A 24,262-nucleotide genomic window follows, 5' to 3' on the forward strand; every position below is an offset into this window, starting at 1 on the left:
CGGCCTCTTGTGAATCCATGCTGAGTATCATTAATCAAGCTATGCTTATCGAGATGGCTTCTTATAATCTCAGCTATAATTGACTCTAGTAATTTGCCTACAATTGAGGTCAGGCTTATTGGGCGGTAATTTGACGGTAACGACTTGTCCCCTGTTTTAAAAATAGGAATTACATTAGCCATCTTCCACATATCAGACACTACACCTGTTTGAAGAGATAAATTAAAAATATTAGTTAATGGTTCACAGAGTTCCATTTTGCATTCCTTAAGAACCCTTGAAAAAACCTCATCAGGACCCGGCAACTTATTTTGCTTCAGTCTGTCTATCTGCTTCACAACCATTTCACTAGTGACTGTGATGTTACATAATTTATCTTCTTCTAGCACACTATAAAAATTAATTACTGGAATATTGTTAGTGTCTTCCTGTGTAAAAACTGAGAGAAAATAATTATTAAAAATCGAGCACATTTCATTCTCTTTGTCAGTAAGGTGCCCATAGTTATTTTTAAGGGGACCTATCTTATCTCTAACTTTTGTTCTATAGACCTGGAAAAAACTTTTTGGGTTAGTTTTAGAATCCCTAGCAACTTTAATTTCATAGTCCCTTTTAGCTTTTCTTATCCCCTTTTTAATGTCCCTCTTAATGTCAATATACTGATTCATAAGATGACCCTCACCTCTTTTGATACGCCTATAAATTCCTTTCTTATGCCCTAGTAGATATTTGAGCCTATTATTCATCCATTTTGGGTCATTTCTATTTGATCTAATTTCTTTATATGGGATAAACGTTCTTTGAGCAGCATGTATAGTGTTCAGAAAACTGTCATATTGATAGCTCACTTCGTTACCCCAGTCAACAGATGATAAGTGTTCTCTAAGCCCATCGTAATCTGCTAAGCGAAAATCTGGGACTGTTACTGAGTTATCGCTACTATCGTACTTCCATTCAATGCTAAATGTAATTGATTTGTGGTCGCTAGCACCCAGTTCCTCTGAAATTTCTAAATTATTAACAAGGGATTCATTGTTTGCCATAACTAAGTCAAGCAGGTTATTTCCCCTTGTAGGTTCTGTCACAAACTGCTTCAAAAAACAATCCTGAACTACTTCTAAGAAGTCGTATGATTCTAAATTCCCAGTCAAGAAATTCCAATCAATATGACTAAAGTTAAAGACTCCTAGAATTACTACATTATCGTGCCTTGTGGCCTTAACAATTTCCTCCCATAGTAGTCTCCCTTGGTCCCTATCTAAGTTTGGGGGACGGTATATCACTCCTAAAATCAGTTTTTCATGCCCCTCTGAAAATTCTATCCAAACAGACTCTGTATGTGTTACTTCAGACTTAATACCCGTTTTTATGCAACAGTTCAAGCGATCTCGGACATACAATGCCACCCCACCCCCTTTCCCGATACTTCTATCTACTTGGAGCAATTTAAAACCCTGAATATGACATTCCGCAGGCATGTCCCGACTTTTTGAATAAAACCACATCTCAGTTAAGGCAAATACATCAATGTTACCTGCACTAGCAACTAATCTCAACTCGTCCATCTTATTCCTAGCACTACGGCAATTAGCATAATAAACATTGAAAGACTCTCCTTTCTCTTTATCCTTCCTGCTCATTTCTGTTTTTCTACTAAACCTATTACTGTCCTTATCACCCAAAGTCCCTGGCTTTTCAATATCTACCTCGTTCTGCTTATTACTAGTTCCCCTAGAACTCGTAATATTACTACACTGGGACTTCACTGTTTTCCTGCCAAAACCCATACCATTAACTATTCCTAGTTTAAAGTCCTAACTGCTCCCTCCACTGCAGTTGCCAGTGCTACCACCCCAGACCTAGATAAGTGAACCCCATCCCTGGCATACATGTCATTTCTGCCATAGAAGAGATCCCAGTTGTCAATGAATGTTACCGCATTTTCCTTACAGTATTTGTCCAACCAGCAATTGACACCAATTGCCCTGGACAACCATTCATTTCCAACTCCTCTCCTTGGCAAAATACCACATATGACAGGGTTCCCACCCTTACTCCTAATTATTTCTATTGCTGACCTATACCTGCTAATCAGGTCCTCACTCCTACGTCTGCCAACATCGTTGCCTCCAGCACTGAGACAGATAATAGGATTGCTCCCATTACCTCTCATGATGTCATCCAGATGGCTAACAATATCCTCCATCCCAGCCCCAGGAAAGCAAACTCTCTGTCTCCTACTCCTGTCCTTCAAGCAGAACGCCCTATCCATATACCTAACTTGGCTATCCCCAACAACAACAATATTCTTACCTTCCTTGGTGTCGTTCGTCGTGATGTTCCCAGTAGTCGACTCACATTCGTCAGGTAGCACTGAGAATGTATTAGATGTTTCCACAACAGTTTCCACGGCAGTCTCTTTCTTCTTCATCGTTTCTACCTTTCCATTCGTCTTCTTGATCGTCAACTTCGTTCCCTGCTGTCCAGCCACTGACCAGTTTCCCTTCTTGACCTGAGGACTCAAAACAGGAGGACTACTACGAATCTTCTTGTTTTCCTCGGTCAGCGCCGAATCTCCAACTTCGCCATCCTCAATTCTTCCTTAAGCTGTTGGTAAAGTTGCTCGATGGAGGGCATCTTGCTTCAATTCGTAGAGAGCGCGCAAACAGGTCTTCACAGAGCTAAGTACACATCAACACTCATTTAACAATATTTAACAATATCCCATAGATCCTTGCAACCACACGTCCCTAAATAAGGGAGGCTTTCCCTGAGATGTCATCAAAACAGTTTCAAGGGTCTAGAAGCGCCTCTCTGAATATATGATGGTTCATGCACCAATTGGTTTACAGTCTACACGCGAACCGTCCACTGTTCCTATTTTTCTACGTATATGCTTGTTCTCTCCTCGCTCCTCTGTATTTGCTAAAAGGGACTTTAGTTGAAGGTCAGGGACGAGGGTCCTCAATTAGCACCAGAGGTACTACTTCCCTAAATAAATAAATAAATAAATAAAATTTTAATTACATATTTACGAATTGGAGATGAAATTTTACACGACGTATTGGACCATTTTATCAAATCCATGACGGACCGAAACATCGACTAAAATTTTATTCCTAATTTATGGGCTTGTGATTTGCTTCAACCTTGATATTGTGACTCACATTTATCAAGGTTACATTGTCTCTATTAAGTGGCTGTGATGCTAGTTCACCTTCGCGTGGTCGTTACTTTGTGGTTGTATTCACATCATACTTAACGGTGATGAAGTTGTGTTGTCAGCGACGTGAAAATCTTACCTCAGGCATACAAACCAAGCCGAGCCTGTCCGCTCCCGATCTAACAACAACACAACAGGACAGGCATTTTGTGTAGACAACATTTCATTCGCATAGAGCTTCAGTCCTGCAAACAGCGGATGAAGGATCAAGCCTCAACCACTGCCTACACTAAACGACCACTCCAGTTTAGCGCTTCACGTGATGTGTAGTGTCATGCAACCCTTCCTCCAACTTATCTCGTTATTGTTGATTAACTTTACGTAAATATAGTCTAATTTAACCTACTCTAACAATATTATTTTTTTTGTAAACGTTTAATTTGGGTAAAAAAAAATTTCTTATCTCTTACTATCACTTTCTAGTACTCATTGTTGGATTTTGTAACTACTTTTTTCTCACGTTTACAGTTGTAGGCTATTGTTCTCCTTTGGCGTGTGTGTGTGTGTGTGTGTGTGTGTGTGTGTGTGTGTGTGTGTGTGTGTGTACTCACCTATTTGTGGTTGCAGGGGTCGATTCATAGCTCCTGGCCTCGGAGCTATGTGTGTGTGTGAGGGCATACTTGTGTGGAAGGTTGCAGATTACACAGAATGGTGGTTTTATCCATCGTGACTTACATTTTTTCATTGGATTTTCCAAGATTCAGATTCCAGACATATGACAATCTTGAATTTATATTAATTTATCTAAGTTATCTGGACTATCATCGTGATTTTGAGACTGTCAAGAGCCGTCATTATTTTTGACTAGTTTACTATCAGAATAGTTATAGTACACAAGGAAGGCTAGTATCAGGGAGACAAGCAATATTAAAGAGAGCTATTGCACCACATGAAGAATGAGTCTCAACAGTGGTGAAAAATGAGAACATGACGTTGCTTTTACTATTCAGATGATAAAACTAATATTAAAGACATACAACCCTCGGAGCAGACTCCATAACTTGCTACATAATCTGCAATAATAGTCCTACAGGTGAGACGGGATCCTCACTGTCATGTCTCACGGTAGGCAAAAAGAATACGAGCAGAATGTGGCTAAGATGTTTCTTCGATACAAACTCACCTGTCAATTGTGATAAATGGTTTAAAACCGACAAGTTGAAGACTGAGACACTTATGCAACATATGGGAATCTTTACTGAAGAAACGTTTCGCCACACAGTGGCTTCATCAATCCAATACAAATGATAAGGGTGTTTGATTACCTCAAACTACTCATCTCCTTACACCCTTCTGATTTGTATTGGACTGATGAAGTCAATGTGTGCCGAAACCTTTCTTCAATAAAGACTCCCATATATTGCATAAGTGTCTCAATCTTCACCTGTCAGTCGTGTTCTTTCCATCTATGTACATAGATGGAAAGAACGTGACTGACAGGTACATTTTTTAATGTACGTTGTACATAAAAAAAATTTCATGTAAAGTGTGCAATATTCTTTAAGCTTTTCGGTTTGTTGCCTGTAGGAACAATTATGTCAATGCAGATAAGAAGCTGCTAAGGGATTACTGCTGGGAAAAAGTAACTAACGTCCTACCACTATTACAATCGAGACCAGCAAATATTGTCATACTGCGTCCCTCGTTGAGTAAATTTCTACACAGTAGATACTCTGCTATTCCATGCTAAATCAAGTATGATTCAAGCCGAAGGTCCAAACCGTGCAATGTTTTTCACTGATGATTCGGTGGACCTAGACCACAAGCATGCAGCAGCTGGTGTCCACCACGATGAACAGTTCAGGAGGTGGAAGCTCCCAGCTCACCGCTCAGTTCCGCAAGCCTAGTTAGTGGCAATCCAGCAAGCACTAACTCATGCTTTGCATTAAATTTGGCAGCACAATGGTCTTCACATCGATTCCCTAGATGCTGTCTAGTCGCTCCGACACAACCATAGAGCAATGTAAGACTCTTTACATCTATCTTTTAAACATCTTATAGACCCCCTGGTGGACAAGGAAGTGAAGCCACACTCAACTGGATTCTAAAACATGGTGTCCAATTGAAGAAAGATAACTTGCCAACACTGCTAAGATAAGCCTGAGTGCCCCCTCAAGAGTTTTTTAACCAACTGCCAGATGACTTCGCCACACTGCGGTAGTTGTAGTTTATATGTATCATGCCCTCATAAGCAATAAAATGTAGCTGGTAAACATACACCCACTACCGAAATAGCTCGACTTAGCCGAGTCTATCATTGAACCAGCTAAACAAAAACATGAAACCTCCGAAGATAAAAAAAAAATATGCTAATTTAAAATTATATAATTTATGGACTTTGGAATAGCTTGATCTGTTATTAATGGACTAATTTTCTCTAGAACTCCGGTCAAATAATTTTTAAGCATTATCATTTTACACTAAAATCTTACGTTGTTTCACATATACTTGAATTTCCGGATGTATTTTCTCCTGTGCAGATCATTTGATTCCTAATAACTGTGGTACATGCCATGGATCACCGAGCTGAAATATTCATGATAATTATTACTAGAATCTTGCAGGTATTTCTTAACTTTGCTCTGCATAAACTGACTGGTTGAATGACCCTTCAGGGTTCACCGAATTCTGTGAATATAATAATCTGCATGGATTGGAATTGTGCCTTTGAGTGGTCTCATAGCATGGTTATGTAGTGCCTGAAACGGTCCACAATAATGGCTTAGATTACCTATTGTTACTGTGGAGTTTTGCCGTGAGAACCTTACAAGCAAATAAAAAAAGTGGAGAGGCTCTAGGAATTCTGGCCCAGCGGAGCTTACTCCATCATTGATAGCGTCGGTGGTCAGGCCACAGTTTGTAAGACTGTCAAGAGGAGAAATTATGTTACTGATAATGTAAGCCAAAAATGTTTAATATTCAGAATGATATATATTTAGAAAATTAAAGATAAAAATGTGAAAAAGGAACATATAAAGAAATACAGTAAGAAAGCAAAATATCTGTGAAAGAAGTTACGAAATTAATTGTCAGCTTCATTCATCACCAGAAGTCGAAAACGAACAATAAATTCAAGTGCCTTTGCGGCAGTCCACAATATCTCATTTGTATTATTTCACTAGCAGTTCTTAAGCCATAGTCTTCAAGTATGTCTCAGTTGAATAGCAGTGTGTCTGGTTGAACTCAGCGTTTCAGTAACGACGTGCTGATAGTTCTTCATGTTACGTTGTTCAGGCTTAATTAAGGCTTACCGATTGTCAGCATGATTGGTGCCTATCAAGTGCCAATATACTGAGGGCCGCAATCTATCTAGTCACTACTCAGCTGGTATAATCCCATAAATAGTGTCATATAAATTTAAAATCTCAGTGTATATGTTCTGAAGAAAATTACTCTTTTGGGTGTATATAACTACGTACTGTTTCCCTCCGTCAGTACCAGAAGCAGCCACAACGGACGAACATTATTTAGGGTATTAACACATCTGAACGAACACTAGGTTATAAACAATTCTGAACGAACACTAGGCTATGAGCACGTATGCACGAACGCCATGTCCTGCCAACGACCGGGTGTATATGAACACATACCCCTCAAGGAAGGTTCCTTGATGTTGGTGAGGGGCTCTTGATTTAGGGAATTGGATCTGTGCTCCAGTTCCCCGAATTAAGCCTGAATGCCTTCCACATCCCCCCCCCCAGGCGCTGTATAATCCTCCGGGTTTAGCGCTTCCCCCTTGATTATAATAATAATAATAATATGAACACATATCTCAGTTAGGAACACGTATGAACAACCGTGACCATGTATGAACGATCACTGTCTAATCTATGAACAGGTCTAGACGAACATTAAGTATAGCCTATGAAAGGGTCTGAACAAACATCAAATTTATCCTACGATCATGTCTGAGTGAACATCGTCTTGCCCACGAACACTTCTGAACGCACATGCTAAACAGAATGTCTCACTTTTTTTGAATACAGTGACTGCCTGTTTTTCCGTTTTTCGTGAGTGAGAACTTTCTCCGAGACAGCAAGTGATTACCGCTTTCTTGTATTCATAAGCCATGACAATATCATCGTGATTGGTGTGACAGCATGACAGGTGACTTAGAGACTGCATAGCAAATGCCTGATCAACAATATGATCGGTGACTGACAGCTACATGTTACAATATAACAAATGTATGAGTGAAAAAGGGTTGGATGGCAGGATCAACCCAGCGTGAACCAGTAGCACGAAATGCTTTACATACTAAGGGATTTTCTGCATGCACACCTAAGTGTCACCCCACTTCTGTACAAACATTCTATCATGTTAAAATAAAGAATTGTTGAAGATCAGAAAAAGTTTGACGCAATCAGTCCCTCAGCCTGGAGTCGATGTAATCAGTCTATTGGACTGATGTCGATGTAATCAGTCCATTGAACTGATGTTGATGTAATCAGTCCATTGGACTGATGTCGATGTAATCAGTCCATTGAACTGATGTCGATGTAATCAATCCATTGGACTGATGTCGATGTAATCAGTCCATTGGACTGATTACATCGACTCCAAGTCAGTATAGGACTGATGAAGCCACTGTGTGGCGAAACATTTCCACAATAAAGATACCCAAGTGTTGTACATGTGTCTAATTTATCATTACCGGTCATTGACTACATGTCTGGCAGAAGAACATCTCGACACACTCACACGGACCGACTACACAGAGTCCTGTTATATAAATTTCTTTCACTAAACAGAATAAATATTTTTTTAACATCTTAAGGGATTTAAAATTAAAGGAAATAATATCAGTAATTAAAGTAATTTTGGTGCTCCAGTGTTTGTTGCATGCGTGCGTGCGTGCGCTCGCTCGCGTATGTGTGTGTGTGTACATATTTTTATATTATTCCTGAGCTGCAAAAAAAAATTGTAAACCAAATAAATAAATATGAGTCTTTCAGAGTAAAAAATACTGAAAAATAGTATAATGTGAAGAATAACAGATGCCATAGGCGAGGGTGTGTACTCAAGGTAAAACTTGTTAATGTATCATTAACACCGCGGGTTCACGAGCACATCGCTAAAAATGAAGGAGAAAAATATATATCACGATGGATAAGACCATCATTCTGTGTAATCTCCAACCTTCCATGTAAGTATGCGCTCAAACACACACACACACACACACACACACACACACACACACACACACACACACACACACACACACACACACACACACACACACACACACACACACACACACACACACACACACACACACACACACACACAAGCACACACACACACACACACACACACACACACACACACACACACACACACACACAAGCACACACACACACACACACACACACACACACACACACACACACACACACACACACACACACACACACACACACACACACACACAAGCACACACACACACACACACACACACACACACACACACACACACACACACACACACACACACACAAGCACACACACACACACACACACACACACACACACACACACACACACACACACACACACACACACAAGCACACACACACACACACACACACACACACACACACACACACACACACACACACACACACACAAGCACACACACACACACAAGCACACACACACACACACACACACACACACACACACACACACACACACACACACACACACACACACACACACACACACAAGCACACACACACACACACACATCTCACGTCAGACTTTCAGAAGGAAATTGCACTTTAACTGACGTATTTACACACATAAATATGCCATTTAAAGTACGTTGTACGTTGTTCCCCCACGCTGCCTTCAGTACTCTCACTCTCAATAACCCAGTTCTCTAACTTTTTCCCACATCATCATTATCCACTACTATCTTCAACAGTCTCCTTTAATTCTTGGCAACTCGTAATTCCTTCCTCTTCCCCTTCCCCATACATTATTACGTTTCTTACCTTCCTTTCTTGTATCATTTTCTCTCCACTTAACCGTGAAAAAAATCCAGTTTCGTGTTTAGCAGAAGTAAAATGAAGGAATTCCATCAACTTCATACACAACTCTAAACCTAGCAGTATTTTTTCTTACAGAATTTTCTTCTTCTTACGCTGGAATTTTCGTAAATGATATTTTCCTTTTAGTATATGACTTTAATTACATGATTACATCATGGATTGAAAGTTTCACAAGCAGTTGCAATCATTTCACAAGATGGAAAGACCAATGGAAGCTGCTTGCATGATGGGAGTCTAACTGCTAGTAGTCTCTGTTTAGTATTTAAGACTTAATAAGACTGTTAGCAAGACTCGGTAAGATTGTGTCAACAAAACTCGATAAGACTATGTCATCAAGACTCGGTAAGACTATGTCATCAAGACTCGGTAAGACTATGTCAACAAGACTCGGTAAGACTATGTCAACAAGACTCGGTAAGACTATGTCAGCAAGACTCGGTAAGACTATGTCATCAAGACCCGGTAAGACTATGTCAGCAAGACTCGGTAAGACTATGTCAACAAAACTCGATAAGACTATGTCATCAAGACTCGGTAAGACTATGTCAACAAGACTCGGTAAGACTATGTCAACAAAACTCGATAAGACTATGTCATCAAGACTCGGTAAGACTATGTCATCAAGACTCGGTAAGACTATGTCATCAAGACTCGGTAAGACTATGTCATCAAGACTCGGTAAGACTATGTCATCAAGACTCGGTAAGACTATGTCAACAAAACTCGATAAGACTATGTCATCAAGACTCGGTAAGACTATGTCATCAAGACTCGGTAAGACTATGTCAACAAGACTCGGTAAGACTATGTCATCAAAACTCGGTAAGACTATGTCAACAAAACTCGATAAGACTATGTCATCAAGACTCGGTAAGACTATGTCATCAAGAGTCGGTAAGACTATGTCAACAAGACTCAGTAAGACTATGTCAACAAGACTCAGTAAGCCTATGTCATCAAGACTCGGTAAGACTATGTCAACAAGGCTCAGTAAGACTATGTCAACAAGACTCAGTAAGCCTATGTCAACAAGGCTCGGTAAGACTATGTCAACAAGACTCAGTAAGACTATGTCAACAAGACTTGGTAAGACAATGTCATCAAGACTCGGTAAGACTATGTCAACAAGGCTCAGTAAGACTATGTCATCAAGACTCGGTAAGACTATGTCAACAAGGCTCAGTAAGACTATGTCAACGAGACTCAGTAAGCCTATGTCATCAAGACTCGGTAAGACTATGTCATCAAAACTCGGTAAGACTATGTCATCAAGACTCGGTAAGACTATGTCATCAAGACTCGGTAAGACTGTGTCATCAAGACTCGGTAAGACTATGTCATCAAGACTCGGTAAGACTATGTCATCAAGACTCGGTAAGACTATGTCATCAAGACTCGGTAAGACTATGTCAACAAGACTCGGTAAGACTATGTTATCAAGACTCGGTAAGACTATGTCAACAAGACTCGGTAAGACTATGTCAACAAGACTCAGTAAGACTGTCATCAAGAGTCTGTAAGACTATGTCAACAAGACTCAGTAAGACTATGTCAACAAGACTCAGTAAGCCTATGTCAACAAGGCTCGGTAAGACTATGTCAACAAGACTCAGTAAGACTATGTCAACAAGACTTGGTAAGACTATGTCATCAAGACTCGGTAAGACTATGTCATCAAGACTCGGTAAGACTATGTCAACAAGACTCGGTAAGACTATGTTATCAAGACTCGGTAAGACTATGTCAACAAGACTCGGTAAGACTATGTCAACAAGACTCAGTAAGACTGTCATCAAGAGTCTGTAAGACTATGTCAACAAGACTCAGTAAGACTATGTCAACAAGACTCAGTAAGCCTATGTCAACAAGGCTCGGTAAGACTATGTCAACAAGACTCGGTAAGACTATGTCAACAAGACTTGGTAAGACTATGTCATCAAGACTCGGTAAGACTATGTCATCAAGACTCGGTAAGACTATGTCATCAAGACTCGGTAAGACTATGTCATCAAGACTCGGTAAAACTATGTCATCAAGACTCGGTAAGACTATGTCAACAAGGCTCAGTAAGACTATGTCAACAAGACTCAGTAAGACTATGTCAACAAGACTTGGTAAGTTAGACACATGTGCAACTCTTGGGTATCTTTATTGAGGAAACGTTTCGCCACACAGTGGCTTCATCAGTCCATACGTAGGAGAAACTTGAAGAACAGGAGGAGAATGAGGTAATCAGTCCCTCAACCTTGAGTCGATGTGTTCAGTCCATCAATCTATTCAAGATTGATGGACTGAACACATCGACTCAAGGTTGAGGGACTGATTACCTCATTCTCCTCCTGTTCTTCAAGTTTCTCCTACGTATGGACTGATGAAGCCACTGTGTGGCGAAACGTTTCCTCAATAAAGATACCCAAGAGTTGCACATGTGTCTAATTTATCAACATGTCGGTTCTCTGAACCATTCATCTTCAAGACTTGGTAAGACTATGTCATCAAGACTCGGTAAGACTATGTCATCAAGACTCGGTAAGACTATGTCATCAAGACTCGGTAAGACTATGTCATCAAGACTCGGTAAGACTATGTCATCAAGACTCGGTAAGACTATGTCAACAAGGCTCAGTAAGACTATGTCAACAAGACTCAGTAAGACTATGTCAACAAGACTTGGTAAGACAATGTCATCAAGACTCGGTAAGACTATGTCAACAAGGCTCAGTAAGACTATGTCAACAAGACTCAGTAAGCCTATGTCAACAAGACTCGGTAAGCCTATGTCATCAAGACTCCGTAAGACTATGTCATCAAGACTCGGTAAGACTATGTCATCAAGACTCGGTAAGACTATGTCATCAAGACTCGGTAAGATTATGTCATCAAGACTCGGTAAGACTGTGTCAACAAGGTTCAGTAAGACTATGTCATCAAGACTCAGTAAGACTATGTCATCAAGACTCAGTAAGACTGTCATCAAGACTTGGTAAGACAATGTCAACAAGACGCCACCACACGTGAATGTACTAGTAACTAGTGGGTCTCCCCAGTCTGTTCATCTTTCAAGAAGTGACCTCGTATATAATTTCCTATATCGTTTCTTGTTTGCTATGCTTGGTGTATAATGTGTGAAAAATATTATGCATAGAGAAGTTCATTCCATACATGAAAGTTTATTACATAAGTTTATTCCTCACATGAAAGTAAATTTTCTCGTTGTAATGTTTTTAGCATTTTTTATTTATTCCCATTTATTTCTTATGCTTCCTTCATAGTTCAGCGCGTGGCTGGCGTGTTCACTACATAATATCACTGATGTATCCATCTTCCTTTGACACAAAAGTGCTGAAACACATTGTTGTAATTATTAACACTTTACTTACAAGTTAGGAGTTAACTACATGCTAGCACTACTGTGCTGTATGTACACCAACACACGTGGTCGGTGGGTTGGGCAGTGCTGTGGGTGGGGTGGTGATATGGATAGGTGGGCAGGTTAGAGGAGCATCTCCTCAGATGATACCTATCAACAAGTCTTTCCTCGCAAAAACTGGTCATAGTGAATGGGGAGGGAAGGGACTGCAGAGGTCAGAAGGTCGGGCGTACGGGAAGAGGGGAGGAGGAGTGGGACATTTTAGACAGTGACCTCCTATCCACGCCCCCACGTGAGGTCACACCGGGTCAGGTCACACACACTCACCGATGTTAGCCACAAATGCGACCCATAGAAGCAGAGAGCGGGCCATGGTGTGGGTGCGGCCAGTACGTACTCGCGCGCCGGGCCACAACGACCACACTATATACCGGCCTGTGAACGCGCATGCGCACTCTTCTCTCTGGTCAACACTTTCACTAACGCCTACACCACCACCGTCGACACACCCACCTCCTCCAACTACCCGAAACACACATACGCAGGTGTCATCCCAAGGACGGGGCCCTATACGCTGAACGCATCTACTTCGGGTCAACAAGGTGGGACGCTCTGCCCGATCTGCCCGATCTGCCCCGCGCCCTCACCAGATCCCTCACCCAGGCACCCCGCCTCCTCCCTACCCCGCCTGGCACTTTCCTCTGTTCAAGCCTCACCCACAACACAGGGTGAAGATCCTTGGGGTCCTTGTCATTGAAATAGTGGACACTGAGGGGAAGGCTGCTGTGCCATGTAACAGTTGAGTATCTTTATTGTTAAAATGTTTCTCCTGTATAACAGGTAAAACAGTGTGCAGGCGATAAAGATATCCAAGTGTTGCACGCGTGTCTTACTCTTAGTGACCTATTGTTTCAGACACCTGAAGGTTACCCGAAGACGATTTCGGTTCTTCGCCTGTTCCCTCTCCAAGGCTTACCTAATGGGGTCTTTCTTGGAATCATTGTAATACATTGTATTACTGATGTACTGGGCTCAGTAAAACATTGGTATTTCGTACTACTCTTCCCACACAAATTAGCACTGTGGGACCATTCTTTATGTATTGAAGCCTGAAAACACTCCTCTCTATCATGTTAACCTGCTTGTGGGGATGCCTGACTCTTGGCTTCATATAAAGAAGTATAGAAAATAGGAGTCCTCAGGTTGTACATCAACTATATATATCCTCGGTAAGTCCTCATTAGTTTATGTTGCGCAAGTTTCGTCAATAAATTTAATATACCGCGTGTTGAACAGGTATCTTACTCATCACCAACTGAGGATCAGGAGCATTAACTTATTAAAACCAACAGTCAGCATCCTTATTCTAGCAAGACCAACAGATCAGAAGTCTTATCCTAGTAGCATCAACTCGAACACATCCTGAGACCTAAACCATTAAAGACCTCATCCAAGCCTCAGTAATTAATCATGATAAGAAAAATTACCTGAACAAGTAACAATAAGTATGAAATAAAAGTATGAAATAAAAAAAACAATTGTAATTAAAGATAAGAATATGAGAATAGATTAGCACTGAAATGGATCTGAGTATCATAATAACACCCACCCATTCTTACTCATGTTTATGTCTACACTGTTTTTAAATCTATCTAAAATGTTATAAGTAAGCAAGTAAGTAAGTAAGTAAGTTTATTCAGGTATACACAAATACAGTTACATAGAATTATCATACATAGCAGCATATGTGTAGAGAACCTAGGATAACCCAAAAAAGTCAGACAGAGTGACTTATTTCCATTGGGTCCTTTCAGTTTAATAACACTATTTGGGAGTTTGTTCTACACATTGGCAAGTATATAGCCAGAACAATACTTTCATAATATATACATATCCTTTCTAAATCTAAATTTAGATAAACTATGATTCATTCCTAAAAGTTTTGTCTTGGTTAAACATTTCTAGCACCATTTCTACTTTCTTTATTCTTATTATCCACTGTTACACTTAAAACATGATCTTTCCAAATTTGACATCTCTCCAGAGAGTGCAGGTTTAGTGCTTCTAATCTAATTTCATAGGTAACATTTTTGATTCAGATAATTAACTGTGCCATCTTTCTCTGTATGCTGGAGAACTGTGCCGTGTAGTCTAAATGAAGTGTTACCAGCGTTGTATATGCTGGAGAACTGTGCCGTGTAGTCTAAATGAAGTGTTACCAGCGTTGTATGGAGCTGTCTTATATTATTGGGACTTCTGTTACTTCTATACTACTTTGCACGAAGCTAAGAAGTATTAGCTTTTATTGTGAACTCTTATGACTGTTATATCATAAGAGGAACTCTTAGGTTCTTTAAATCGGCTTGATTTGAGTTCTGTATTAATTAGTTTATAAGTATCGCACTCATTTTATTTTCCAAGCTTAGTTACATTCATCCACATTGACTTGCATCTGCCCTAGTAATAACTGACAAGCGTTGAAAATGTGAAGCCGATCGGATAAGGCGTGCGGTAGTTATAAACGAAGGACCTGAAGGATGTTAGTGGAAGACACAAACACTTTACCTAATAATGTACCGCCTCTGGCAATGTCATACAAACAGGTTCATTAAACTTTCGAAAATTAAAAACAAATAAAAACGCTAGTTTTCAATATTTCTACACATTTAAGTTCTATTCTATTTAAAATTCTCTACATCCTCTAAGAAAAAACGTTTGACTTTGTGTATTTTAAGAAAATCTAACGATAAAATTCTATAAAATTAGTAAATTGGCACAGATACTTACAGTTAAGATATATCAAGTTAAGATACATAATGTGTTTGAAATGGACCAGTAGAGGTATTCTCTAGTTATTCCATGTATGCCAGTTTATTTTAAAAAATAGCAGTTTAAAATTTACGTAGACCAAAGCGAAAGCCAAACTTTCTTTAAACAAAGCCCAATAACACTGCCTTTTCTGATAGGTTTCAGGCTTTTATTCTCCAGTAATTGTCCTGAAAGCAATGCTTTCATGTTTTTTAACAATATCATTACAGTTTCAGAGTTGCACTTGAAGGGTGTTATCCTTCTTTCGGAATGCATCAGTCGTGTTAATAATTTGAAACCGATAAGAAATGGTATTATTAAATTACCGAGTGGAAATCAGTATCACTGTTTATTTAGTAAAACTGGGAAATTGGGTCTTTATAATCCAGTAGCAACGTGAACCTTGCTGTCTGAAAAAACACCAATGCTGAAAATCTGAAGCTGAGAAAAAGAGGCATTCTTCAATTATCGCATGGATTTCAACGATTCAAAATATTATAAACTAATTTAGTACATTGACAAATTTGCCTGCACTCACTAAACTGAATGGGAGCTATCCTGGCCGTAAGATGCATCAACCTTGAGGTTATTCAGAAGAGATGGAATCAAATATGTTTAACAAGATATAACGGGAACGAAAGTTTTACACTGTTTTACAGGAAATTGGCAGAAGTGCACCTACACACTTGAATTTCACTCTTCACCGTCATCGTCGAATTTTGGGACACCCTTATTTAATGTTTGAAGCTGAAGCTACGTCACTGAGAGTTTGTGAAGTTATCTGAGCCACTCTAGGATGCTGGGAATGGATTCAAGAATCTTGGTCATAGGGCAACTGCACATGCCAATTGCTCCTAGAATCTTGCCCTAGATACCGTACACCAGGGTCGAAAATTAGATGAGGCCCTCTTGTGTTATGAGCTAAATTAACACGAAAAGTTGGAGGAAAAAAATAATTGAGACAACCACTTAAAAGGTCTCTCCGATGAGCCTAATAAAGGCAATGCACTCATCTCATCACCGTCCATGTGTAGGGGTGTCCTGTATTGGGGGGAGGGTGACGTATTTGTAAGTGACTTTTTTGGGGTGAACTGTGAAAGGAGTTGCTTGTTTGGAGATGACCTGTGCCGGGAGGGGGGTGACTTGTGCGATGATACATGATAATTGTGTGGGGGTGTGATGTGTAGGGGGTGTGATGTGTGGGGGATGAGTTCTGTGACATGGGATGGTGGTGATCCGTATAATGAAACACTGGTAAAATGAAACATTGGTGTTGTGATACAAACATGGGAGTAGTATTCAGGTTTTCGTTCTGTCATGAAGATCACGTGTTTGGATGGTGGGCGACTCGCATCTTTATTATTTGAAAAACAGTGTAGCTTCACATGATTCATTTTGCATAAATGATTTATTTTTATTCAAGATACACCATATGTGAGTTGTATGGTATTATATGAAAGATGATGCTGTTAAAAAAAATTATTATGTAAAGCTGTTATTTTTTTACTATGAAAATTAGCACTTGGTGATATCTTATTAAATATATGTTGTCCCACGTATACTTATACATTCGCCAAAGTTATGCTAAACTTAACCGTAATGCACAAAAAGAAATAAAATGAGGCAGTAGACGACGTTAACGTAGATTAGACCATCAAGAGTATGTATATCAAGAAGTGTGTGTCTCTTAGTGTATATACACTGAGATTTTACTTTAACTTTATTTTAGGGAATTTTACTGTTCTTAACTGGTGTCAAACAGGTGATATTCAGCCATAATGACCTTTGTGTCATTAACCAGCCAACTACATTAGACTGTTTGTATTTCGCCAGCACTAATATTGGAATAGGTCGTCTGTCAACATCTTCATTTAAGATGTCGCTGAGTTCATCATCACCTCCGCATTCTCATATCTCTGTGTACTTAGTATAAAGTTCAAATATTGAAGCAGGAATAGCGGGCATTCGACGCACTAGAGGCTATATCTCTAACATGTTTCCCTCCAAGATTTGAAGGTGATGAGAGTTGGAGATACTGGTGAATGTTTTGATGCTACTGAATTACCTGTGGGTTAGCCCTTATTATAATAAAGTGTAGAAATTATATTTTGGTGAATGGCTGTCACCTTGACATTATTTCTTTGTAAGTAGCTGCTACTTGCATCACCAATGTCTGTCAATTTTGTTTATGGTGCTTACACTTGAAAAAACATTTTGTTTTATATGCATTATCTTGTAAGAATGATTGTGAACTTTCCAGTAATTACCTCAAAAACTGAACAATATCCCTTGTTGAGATTAAAGCATTCCTCATCGCTTTACCAGCAAATGATGCTGTGATCTGGAAGCCTGGCAACGCAGAACCTATTTTAGAAGTCCAGATGCTTGATAAATAAGACGAAGGCTCACAACACCTGCTTATGTCATGCCCAATGACAAGTCCTGAATCTGGTAAAAGCATAAAATATCTACACAGGTAACTATTGCTTGTGAGGAAGATCTAAGGACATTTGATCCCGATTTTGCCACTCGGTTAGACTTGCCGATGTCAATGATTTCAACATAATTTTGCTCATATATTCCTTAGTCCTCTTTCGTTTGACATTTTCATTTTCCTTGAAATACATCAGAAGAACATTTGAAATTAATTCAATATCACTTCACCTCCAGCTTCGTGAAGTGAATATTATTTCTAGAATGATCTTTGCATCTTGATATAAGAATGCGAGTTAGTTGCTGTATTATAGGTTTTTGTTGACTGATATCAGATGTATTTCAATGGACTTTCCTAGTTGATTCAGTGTTATAGCTACACTGTCGTCCATATATCATTTACGACAGTGACATATACATTCCTTCCAAGATATCAGTGCTGAAGAACTTTCCTTCTGAGAGCTTTACGTAACATTCACACAGTCCATTTCAACAACAGCACAAGCTATATTTGTACAACCTATCATTGTTATGTTGCCTTGACTCCCTTCTTTTCTGAACGTATTACTGGCGTTGTACAGCATTTTATATGCCATCAACTGCACGGTACACATTAACTTCACGGTACATATCATTTACACAAAATATAACATCAGCTGCATTTTTTATAATATTTGGACGATACATATGATGTGGAAGATATATAACAGCAACTAAATGTACATATAATCTGAACGGTGCATTAAATCAACTTATTGATAAACAATGTTTGTCATCGTCACTTACGTGTAAAACATGATTTATACTTTCTCCAACATTATAGGTGACCACTTTCTGAGAAATCCCTCTTCGTGCTACTCTTGTTACAGAACATTTATTAAGTTCAAGTCTTTTCGAAGACATTTGTAGACACTGGACCTGGTTTGTGTACTCACCTAGTTGTACTCACCTAGTTGAGGTTGCGGGGGTCGAGTCCGAGCTCCTGGCCCCGCCTCTTCACTGATCGCTACTAGGTCACTCTCCCTGAGCCGTGAGCTTTATCATACCTCTGCTTAAAGCTATGTATGGATCCTGCCTCCACTACATCGCTTCCCAAACTATTCCACTTACTGACTACTCTGTGGCTGAAGAAATACTTCCTAACATCCCTGTGATTCATCTGCTTCTTCAACTTCCAACTGTGTCCCCTTGTTACTGTGTCCAATCTCTGGAACATCCTGTCTTTGTCCACCTTGTCAATTCCTCTCAGTATTTTGTATGTCGTTATCATGTCCCCCCTATCTCTCCTGTCCTCCAGTGTCGTCAGGTTGATTTCCCTTAACCTCTCCTCGTAGGACATACCTCTTAGCTCTGGGACTAGTCTTGTTGCAAACCTTTGCACTTTCTCTAGTTTCTTTACGTGCTTGGCTAGGTGTGGGTTCCAAACTGGTGCCGCATACTCTAATATGGGCCTAACGTACACGGTGTACAGGGTCCTGAATGATTCCTTATTAAGATGTCGGAATGCTGTTCTGAGGTTTGCTAGGCGCCCATATGCTGCGGCAGTTATTTGGTTGATGTGCGCTTCAGGAGATGTGCCTGGTGTTATACTCACCCCAAGATCTTTTTCCTTGAGTGAGGTTTGTAGTCTCTGTGTAGACAGCCTGTACTGTCTGCACAGACAGCCCATGCTGTCTGCCAGCTTAGTTCATGCTGGTGCTGCCACCTAGAGGCCTTGCCACTTCAGTATACCCAGACTTGCCTCACCCTCACTCACACAGCGGCCTAGCAGGAAGACACAAGTACTCCCAGCTCTCTCTCGTGGGATGGCCCTCCCCGGGCCATGGGCACAAACACACAAGCCTGTGTACCCACCACGACATTATCAATAAACAAAGAAGCCTCCGAAGAAGACATTTATCATTAACCACCCGCTACCAGAACACCAAATAATCTTTTTCGTTATATTGGTACCAGCGGTGGTCGCAGCAGTGTGTTTGCCCAAAGCGAGGAAGGAAGAGGGATGAAGTCATCTTCACTTCATCATCCCATGCAAGAAGCATCCGTCTCTCAACAAGCTATCCTGATGTCGTGTCTGCACGTTTGAGCATCCAGACACAGGTACAAGCAGGATCCAGGCCGAAATTTGCCGAAATTCTCCGAGAATTGTGACCCCACGCTACAGTGACTCCACGCTACAGTGTCCCACGCTGTTTCTCAAGTCACGTGTTCAGCGTCACTTGTATGTTGCTGTTGTTGTTGTTCAGCTCAGCACAGCCGTTTCAGCAAGCCAGAGGTGAGTTTTGTGGTGATTTCTGCGTCCAGTGTGAGTTCTCTACGTATTTGTGGGTGGGGGAGGAGAGGAGAGGTAGTGGCTGTTCCTCACCTTGCCCATGCTCGCCCTACTCACACTCACCCATCTACCATACACCACTCACCACTGCCCACTCTCTCTGCTGTGTTTTCTGCTGTTTTCCATGTGAATTCATTGCCAGAGCTGTGTATCCGAGTGCCCGAGGCCACTCGAAGCTACGTGGACCAGCATGCCACGTAGATCACGACGCCATGTGGGTGTGGGCGATGTCACGTGGATCTACCAGCCACGTTAGTTACCAGATGTCCCAGGCCACATGCTGTGGTCTGCTGCCCGCATCACATTGACGTCACCCACGATGCTGCCCGACTTCATGACGTCACGATGTCTGCCTGACGTCACCTCGAGATGTCTGCTGACGTCACCTCGCAACATCATGCCTGACATCACATGATGTCACCATCGAGTGTTCAGTAATTATTTCAGTATTGTCGAGAAGATTGAGAGAAGATATATGTCGTGTGTTAATTCCTCTCAGTCAATGTTCTAACATGTTATACCGCGGTGTGTTTTTAAAGTTTCCATGTGTCCAGTGAGGTCTGAGCCAGACCTGAGTAGCACCACTGTGTTAAGTCACCCGTGTGACCAGTGTGTTTGACAGCTATCAGACAGCCCTGAGCCCGAGCCCCCTTGTACAGAAAGCTTTTATGCTCGTCGCTCGTGTTGTTCTGCAGAATCGTACCTGCTACGATTCCCATCGAGATTTGTTTCACTTCACCTCCAGACCGTCAGAGTGCAGTTATATGTAGAGAAACAAGTCTGGGGACGCTTAGACTAACCTCTGCTATAACTCCAACTGCCGATTGATACTCGCCAAGCCGCAGTTAGCCCTGTCGGCAGGCGCTGTGTCAGCCTCGTGTCACAAGCTTCAGTGAGCAGCCTGCACAAAGAAGATGTCACTTTGACTGCTAGCTCTCTCACTGCAGTCTGGTGTATGATGTTACGACTCCCAGATGTTTTGCCCAGTTGTCTCTGCCACGACTCGCTCCACGCTCGCCGGCAGTGACAGCCCAGCGACAGTACCAGTCGAGAAGTGTCCTCCTGAGTCGCTTGCCAGAAGTCCTGCCCAGTTGCCGAGTTTTGTCGACGCCTCACTCGAGGGCACCAGCATGTTGTGCCCCAGGTTGAGTGAAACCTGCAGCGACTCCTATGATGACTGCTTCACCGTTCCAGAGGAGACCGTAACCTGTTACGTCACAGCTCAGCCGCAGCGATGTCTCCCGTGTTGCAGTATCTGTCCAGACGCAGGAAGGCGTGCAGTGATGCCCTTCGACGCTCACTGCCTTTGACCACGATGTTTAGCACACCCACATGTTTTTTACTTCCCTCCCTGCAGGAAGTTTTTTTTCCCATGTCCATATGTATATATGTTTTTATTTTGTGTTCTGTGCCCTGTTCCTATGAGAGAGAGACCGAGTTTCTTTTACCACCAGTATTGTCGCGTCGGGACGACGCGCGGTAGGTGGCCGAGCATATGTAGACAGCCTGTACTGTCTGCACAGACAGCCCATGCTGTCTGCCAACTTAGTTCATATTTCGTGCCACTCAGGTGCTACCCTCTGTAGCCAGGCCTTTCGGTAGGCACGCCAGCCTGCCGGCCCATGCCTCCGCCTCACTCACACAGCGGCCTAGCAGGAAGACACAAGTACTCCCAGCTCTCTCTCGTGGGATGGCCCTGCCCGGGCCATGGGCTCAAGCACACAAGCCTGTGTACCCACCACTACTTAAGAATAAACGAAGAAGCCTCTGAAGACGTTTATCATTAACTCCCCGCTACCAGAATACCAAATAACCTTTTTTATATCTGGCCCCCTAGACTGTACTCCGTCTGCGGTCTTCTTTGCCCTTCCCCAATCTTCATGACTTTGCACTTGGTGGGATTGAACTCCAGGAGCCAATTGCTGGACCAGGTCTGCAGCCTGTGTGTGTGTGTGTGTGTGTGTGTGTGTGTGAAAGAGAGAGTCAATGTGTACTCCAAGTTATACACACTAAGCTGTACTAGAAAGGGTCGAGACTCAGCTCCCAGCACCACCGATCGGCATCACAGACCTCTGATCTCCTGGGCCCCACTACATCAACCCCCGAAGACTGTGAATTGAGTTTGCCTCCACAAACCTCTCACTCAAGCCACTTCACCCTTCAACCACTCTGAGACTTAAGAACATAAGAATATAAGAAAGAAGGAACACTGCAACAGGCCTACTGACCCATGCGGAGCAGGTCCATGTCTCTCCCCCCCCCCGGATTAAACCAATGACCCCTCTACCCGGATTAGCCCAATGACCCACCTAGTCTGGTCACCTCCACTCAAAGAAGGAGCACGACGCCAGACCCAGCAGCACAAGCTAGTCAGGTCCAACTCACACCCACCTACACCCACTCATGTATTTATCTAACCTATTTTTAAAACTAAACAACGTTTTAACCTGAATAACTATACTCGGGAGTTTATTCCATTCATCCACAACTCTATTACCAAACCAGTGCTTTCCTATATCCTTCCTGAATCTGAATTTTTCCAACTTGAAACCATTGCTGCGAGTCCTGTCTTGGCTGGAAATTTTCAGCACTCTATTTACATCCCCTTTATTTATTCCTGTTTTCCACTTATACACCTCGATCATATCCCCCCTAATTCTACGCCTTTCGAGAGAGTGAAGATTCAGGGCACTCAGTCTATCCTCATAGGAAGATTTCTGATACATGGGATCATCTTTGTCATCCTCCTCTGTACGTTTTCCAGAGCATTTATATCCATTCTGTAATACGGTGACTAGAACTAAGCAGCATAGTCTAAATAAGGCCTAACCAAGGATATATAGAGTTGAAGAACAACCTGCATTTTCAACTTCCACCTATATCTTCTTGACCCTTTTCCTCTTAATTCAAGCAATTTGTCCCTATCTGCCCTATTAATAATTCCTTTCAAGATTATGTTCGTGGTAATCATGTTTCATTCTTGTCCTCTCCTTTAAGGCTGTGTGTATGTGTAATTCGTCATTCATTCGTAAAATATTCCATCAGATTGTTGGCGCTGCTTTACTTAACAGATTTTCTCTCTATACTTTCTTGTTCACGTTTGTAAATTCTGACACCATTCACATTCACAGGGACACTGTATATACACCAAGAGCTATGCACCTCAAGGAAGTTTTTTCTTTTTAGGCGAGATGGTCAAGCAAATCAGTCTGCTCTAGAACTAGATAATTAAGATTTTTTCCTCCTATTCCGTGGTAAATATATTTTTGTGGATTAATATGACATATTCATTTTTTTTTTTAAATTTCTGTAAAACTTCACTAATCACTTGCTAAAATTAATGAAATTTAATTCTGATTAATTCTGTCAAGTCAGTTTGTTTCTGATTAATTAAGTCAACCTAAACTTATTATTACTTTAAATTAATAAAATATATTAATTTCAAGATGTTCGTAGTAATTCTGAGCAATTTTACATTTGTCTTGTTTGATAAAAACTTTCGTTGCCGTATTTGCTAAAATCACAAACTCTGGTAAAAGTACTACAAATGTATAAGCAAACTCAGTGATCGTGTCAGGTTTAATATAGTGCAGGACGATATAAACTGAAAGTTATTTTTTGTTTTATAGGTATTGCCCAAACAGCCAAACACTACAGTCTGGTCTGTACTTCCTCCAGACTGCATAAATGCAGTCTGGATAATAAATGATATTAACTCTCTATATATTTTATATGTTACTGCGTTTATATATATATATATATATATATATATATATATATATATATATATATATATATCAACACTGCGACTAGTTGAAGAGTCGAACCCATGTCGTTTTGGCCATCCTCATGGTGAGCGAAAATCACATGACGCTCCAATTCACTGGACCACTCAATCCTACAAGAATCACGCATCCAGCAGAGCTAGGTGTTTTACCGTGATCCGTGGACATAGACATACGGTGGTATGGGTGCCTCTGAGCTAATTTTATTCTACATATCTTAGATACTTTATTCTTTCATTTTTGTTTTTATTGTTTATT

General features: G+C 41.0%; 1 protein-coding gene across 1 annotated transcript in view; it reads right to left on the reverse strand.

The window, feature by feature from the left end:
- LOC128697771 (chitin deacetylase 1-like) overlaps nt 1-13,350 on the reverse strand; it is a 70,299-nt gene extending 56,949 nt beyond the window's left edge. The window contains exon 1 of the mRNA XM_053789678.2: nt 12,974-13,350. Coding sequence (XP_053645653.1) covers nt 12,974-13,019 — 46 coding nt within the window. The 5' untranslated portion in view covers nt 13,020-13,350. The remainder of the gene's footprint in view (nt 1-12,973) is intronic.
- Nucleotides 13,351-24,262: the final 10,912 nt, after the last annotated feature.

Source organism: Cherax quadricarinatus, chromosome 31, assembly GCF_038502225.1.
Source record: "Cherax quadricarinatus isolate ZL_2023a chromosome 31, ASM3850222v1, whole genome shotgun sequence".
NCBI lineage: Eukaryota > Metazoa > Arthropoda > Malacostraca > Decapoda > Parastacidae > Cherax > Cherax quadricarinatus.